The 4,996-nt window shown below is 41.1% G+C and overlaps 1 protein-coding gene across 1 annotated transcript; it reads left to right on the top strand.

The window, feature by feature from the left end:
- Positions 1 to 248: 248 nt before the first annotated feature.
- Positions 249 to 4,493, top strand: CTLA4 (cytotoxic T-lymphocyte associated protein 4). Its single transcript, XM_032115365.1, has 4 exons — positions 249 to 455; positions 1,646 to 1,996; positions 2,491 to 2,600; positions 3,526 to 4,493. Exons 1-4 carry the CDS (start codon positions 398 to 400, stop codon positions 3,694 to 3,696), a joined length of 690 nt encoding a protein of 229 aa, XP_031971256.1. The 5' UTR covers positions 249 to 397; the 3' UTR covers positions 3,697 to 4,493.
- Positions 4,494 to 4,996: the final 503 nt, after the last annotated feature.

Raw genomic sequence — 4,996 nt, 5'->3', positions numbered from 1 at the left:
GCTGTCACCACCAAGGGGCCTGAACTGCTCTAATGATGATTACCTTTCCTCCCACCATTCTTAAAGCAGAATGGACGGCAGTTTCAGATTGAATATATATTTTCCATCTGCTGAATAGTTGTTTTTGACATGCTGTTTGAGGTTAACTGTGCACGTACTAATCAAACCCACTACTTCCTTTCTCGTAAAACCAAAACAAAGCTTCATACTACTCTCAGGCACAGCATCTGGGATCAAAGCTATATATACACACTGGCTCTGTGTGGTTTCAAACATTTCGAAGATTCAGTATCCTGAAAGGTGTCACCTCTTTTCCAGTCCTGAGAGTTCCAGTTTGTCTTAAAGTCTGAAGGCATCAGACACCTTCAGCCCCTTCAACATCTGTCCCAGCACAGGAATGCTCTCAATATTGGTCACCGTGGGCTTTCTCTGCACAGCCACTGCCACTGCTGAAGGTGGGTAGATGAAGGAGTCAAGGTATCTGGAGGTGTCGACTTGTTTTCAGTTTCATGTTCTTGCAGGAGACAGACTTGGTACAACAGGGAGAGGAAGGTGACATAGGACTGATGGGAGCAAGGTCTTGGGGCACTGCAAGGTGTCTGGAAAACCAGACACAGATTTCAGAGCAATACTACCTGTAGGGACACTGGGCAGCATTCAGAGTAGCTCAGGCAGGAAAAAAAGATCTTGAAAAACTAGGCCTTGCAAGTGAAGTTGTGACAGCCGATAACATGGGTATAGAGGTTTGAATGGATGGAGAAATTCTGCTCTTTATCTGGAATTCTTGTGTGCAGAACTGAAGAACATAAGCCCTGCCTCAAAATGGACTGATATAAAATGAGATTGAAAAAATAATACTGAGTCTTCACAGCTTACTAGAGCAAAAGACAGTGCCTTCCCATCATGTGTCAGTATAGAATACAGAAGTTGCAAAAAGCTGTCAGTGGGGCTGTACATGGCACAGTAATTTCCCCTGAAGATTTTTTTTGGCAGTCTGTTTATCAGGCTTTGCTGCATGCTGCTATATTGGCTCGGGGTATATACTGTTGCTATACTGTGGCTTGGAAGTAGCTAGTTAAAAATAAGGAGAAAAAAGATCAGAAACAAACATATGCAAACAGATTTTCTCTTCAGTTTTACCTTAATAGTTCTGTTCCATGTTCCATACAGGACGTCAACTTTTTTGTTCCTAAATGTAAACATGTTTATTTCTACCAGGCAGAAATTGTGGTTTAAAAGCTTGATTTTAAATTTCAAATTTCAGCCTTACCATCTATAGTCTACTTTTTTGGTTTTTCTTATGTATATTAAAAAGTTTGTGTTGAGGGAAACGGAAGCATGCAGGTCATTCATTGCTCAGTTAAGTGGGCCAAGTAACCTACTATTTAAGCAACAAGTAATTGCTGAGATTTATAATATCATTTTTAGTAATCAAAGCATTTCTTGAGCTTTTTAAAGAATATTAATGCAGTGCTAACATGAATTGTGGTCTTGGAATCCTTTCTTTGAAAGCAGCTTTTCTAGGAATCCCCCATGGATAATAGGAGGTGGCAGGAGTCCCTTCCTACTGTGCAGGTTTGAAGCAAATGACTTGGGATCCTTTCTTGACAGTTCACTTACCATCACACTCTTTACTTCCTTACAGTAATGGAAGTGACTCAGCCAGCAATGGTTCTGGCCAACAGGCAAGGAGTTGCCAGCTTGGTGTGTAAATACAAGAACATTGGGAATGCAAAGGAAATTCGAGTGACTTTGCTTAAACAGACTGGTGATGGCTTCACAGAAATTTGCGCTTCATCGTACACCACGGAGTTTAAAACATTCTTTGTGGAAGAGATCATTCAGTGCCATGTTACCCCTGGCCAAAACAATGTGACCCTCACCCTGGCTGGTCTGCAAGCAAATGACACCGGGCTTTATGTTTGCAAGATGGAGCGGATGTACCCCCCACCCTATTTTATGAACAAGGGAAATGGGACACATCTCTATGTCATTGGTAAGCCAAGCAGGTTTACAGTACTGTGATATTTCCAAATTAAGGGAGTTGCTATTACCTCTCAAAGGTTTTCAGAGTTCTGTTTGTAAGAAGTGAGGGTAAATACTGGTTTGAGCACTAAAAATCTTGATTAGCTGTTATTTCTTTCAGGTCTCCCTGCACACATCCAAAGCAAGCATAGCCATAGCCATGCAGTGTATTTAGCAGCTTAGGGATTTTTGATGGCATAATCAACACCACCAGTGTTGATCATGTGTGTCTAGGCAGTTAGATACAGAAGTGCAAAACTAAAAAAGTAAGGTGTATATGCTCTTCTACAGATAAAGACTCTTTTCATTGGAGCTTGAGTGGGCAGTGACTCAGAGCTCAGTCCTGGTGGTATCCTGGGATAACACATGCTAGAGGAAAGCTGTGTAGAGGCTGATTTACAGACTCTAGGGCCATCCTTATGAGGCTCATGTGTGACATGACTTGTGTGGTATCATATGTTTTAGATCCAGAACCTTGTCCAGACACTGCCATATATCTCTGGGTATTAGGAGCTACTGCCTCAGGATTTTTTCTTTACAGTATCATCATCTCAGCTGTTCTTGCAGGCAAAGCGGTAAGTCCCATCAACTCAGCCTCCTTCTGCTAATAATATCCCTTTGTGTGATGAGGACAAGGAGAAAGAAATGAGAACAGGGAAGAACACTGGGAACAAACCCAGTGGGATGCTCCATTTTACTAGTGCAATGCTATTACAGAAATGCAAAATAAGAGAACTTGATGGAGCTGCCACTTATATTTGTTTATGACTCATTGATGTTGCCAGTGTACTAGAAAGCACTCAGCTTCCATCAGCTGGACTGAGCCTTGGCTTAGGTCTGGATGCTTAAAACCAGGCAAAGTCCTGGATGCTTCTGTGATTGAAGGCAACAGTCTTCATGTGTACTATGATTTCACAAATGATTCACACAAAATCCCAGGATTTGTTTTTTTCCTTTTCTCACCATTCACCTCTGAAAAGCAAATTTAAGCAGGCTACTCCATGGATGGGGGAAGTGTAACTTAAAGCATTTTTAATTTCACAGCTAGAAATGTCTGCACAAAAGCATGCAAAATGTAAGCCTGCATTGCCTTTTTCCACAGGGGTCTGCAGTACTCATAGTCTGTTAGAAATGAAACTGAGCTTGAAACCAAACAATATCTCTGTCCCATATTTTTCAATCAGTCCTTGTCCCTAGAAGTTAAATGAAATTGTCTGGTGTGAACACTTCTAGCTTTGAACCAACACTGAACTCTGAAGCAGGAGCACCTTCAAAGTGCTAATGAATGGCAGGACTGTTTTTTTTAATATAAATATCCCTTGTACATCCTGATCCTCCCTGAAATGGTCTCAACAGATCTTCTATAAAGAGGCAGAGAAAGGTGTCTAGAATACATTCTACTCAGTAAAGGCAGAATATCCATTGGTGTCTCTAAAATGTGCTGGTCAATGATTATGCTGTGATCACTTGTTTATTTTACTTTCTTCCCGTATTTTACAGATAAAGAGAAGACGATGTCTCACTACAGGAGTCTATGTGAAAATGCCTTCTGAGAAGCTAGAGAAAAAAGTGATTCCATTCCACATCACCGTTAACTGTAACCAGGAAAGAGAGAAACCATTTCCTAGCTGGGATGGAGAGTCTGCTAACTCATTTCAGTTAAAGAAATAAAAGTAATTGTCTTTTTACAAAAGGTGTGCAGGAAGGTGAGAGAATAGCCTTTGTAACTTCTATGGTTTGGAGGAGAATAAATAGTATATGCATTTGTATTTGAAGATTAACCCTGTCACATAGAAATGGCTACATTAGGCCATTGACTTTTTTGAGATGTATTGTACCAATATGTAATATATATGTGTGTATAGCATTAAGAACTATTGCTGTTGCAGTTGAGCATCTTACTGTCAAATTTCATCATGCCTACTGATCAACTGAAATCCAAACACTATTATGACAGAGGCTTGTGTGTCATACAAGGGGGAAGGCTGACCCACAGGTCTGGGGGGCAGAGGTAGGAGAGCACACTAATGTACAAAGGAATGTTAACTTTTTTTCCTGCATTGGTATTTATTGGTTCCATTTCTGGCATTAGTGCTCTGCACTTCCACAGAGGTCTCCCCGTAGGCTGGCACTGATGACACTGCTGCTCTAGAAGACTGATCTTAGCTCTCTTCAGTGGCATTGTGTCCCAGAAGTGCTGTGATGGAGCTGACTGATGGTCTCTGAGCCAGTGCTGACAGTTTGGTTGGAGAAAAGGCTCCAGCAGGAGCCATCTTAGGCTGTGATGGGAGAATGTTCCAGCTCTGCTGGGGCCTTGTGTTTTATAAATGCTAAATTAGCATCTATCCAAAAGGCAGAAGTATGTTGCTGTGTTTAACGAAGTCTATTTTCCATGAAAATACTGACAGTGTATAATCTTGTTTATTAGTTATGTACCATTCAATAAAAACCTTGAAGCTTTGCCCAAATTCAAGTTCATTTCTTGTTCACCTTTCTCAGAAGAAACAGGAAGTGGCTACATGTTAGAAAGCAGTGAAGACAACATGAACCTTTCCTCTCTGACCCTGTGTTTTGCCCTTCAGAGACAGCCATGCCATGCTCATGCCAACACTTCTGTTCTCAGCTCTCCTCCTCAGCCGGCCACCATTACAATCTGTCAATTCTTCTATTTGTCTAGCTACAGCTGCTGTGATGTGCTTCAGAGACACTACCAATCAAGTTTTCACTTCCAGCAGAGTTACTTGCAGAAGGTAGCTGTAATGCCTTTGACAGCACCTCCTGTACATGTTTAAACAAAAAACTTGTCCTAGTTTCAAATCCTGTTTTCTTTGCACCACTTTGACACTCTCACTCACTAAATGCTAGTCAACACACAAAGCTGCTGAAGCTTAAAACAATTTCAGCATTCTCAGCTACTATCTATTAATATGACTCTTTGTTATCAAAATTTCACCTTGCAACACTGGCAGCA

The sequence above is a fragment of the Corvus moneduloides genome, chromosome 7 (genome assembly GCF_009650955.1).
Source record: "Corvus moneduloides isolate bCorMon1 chromosome 7, bCorMon1.pri, whole genome shotgun sequence".
NCBI classification, from domain to species: Eukaryota; Metazoa; Chordata; class Aves; order Passeriformes; family Corvidae; genus Corvus; species Corvus moneduloides.
This window is presented reverse-complemented; position numbering and strand designations above follow the sequence as displayed.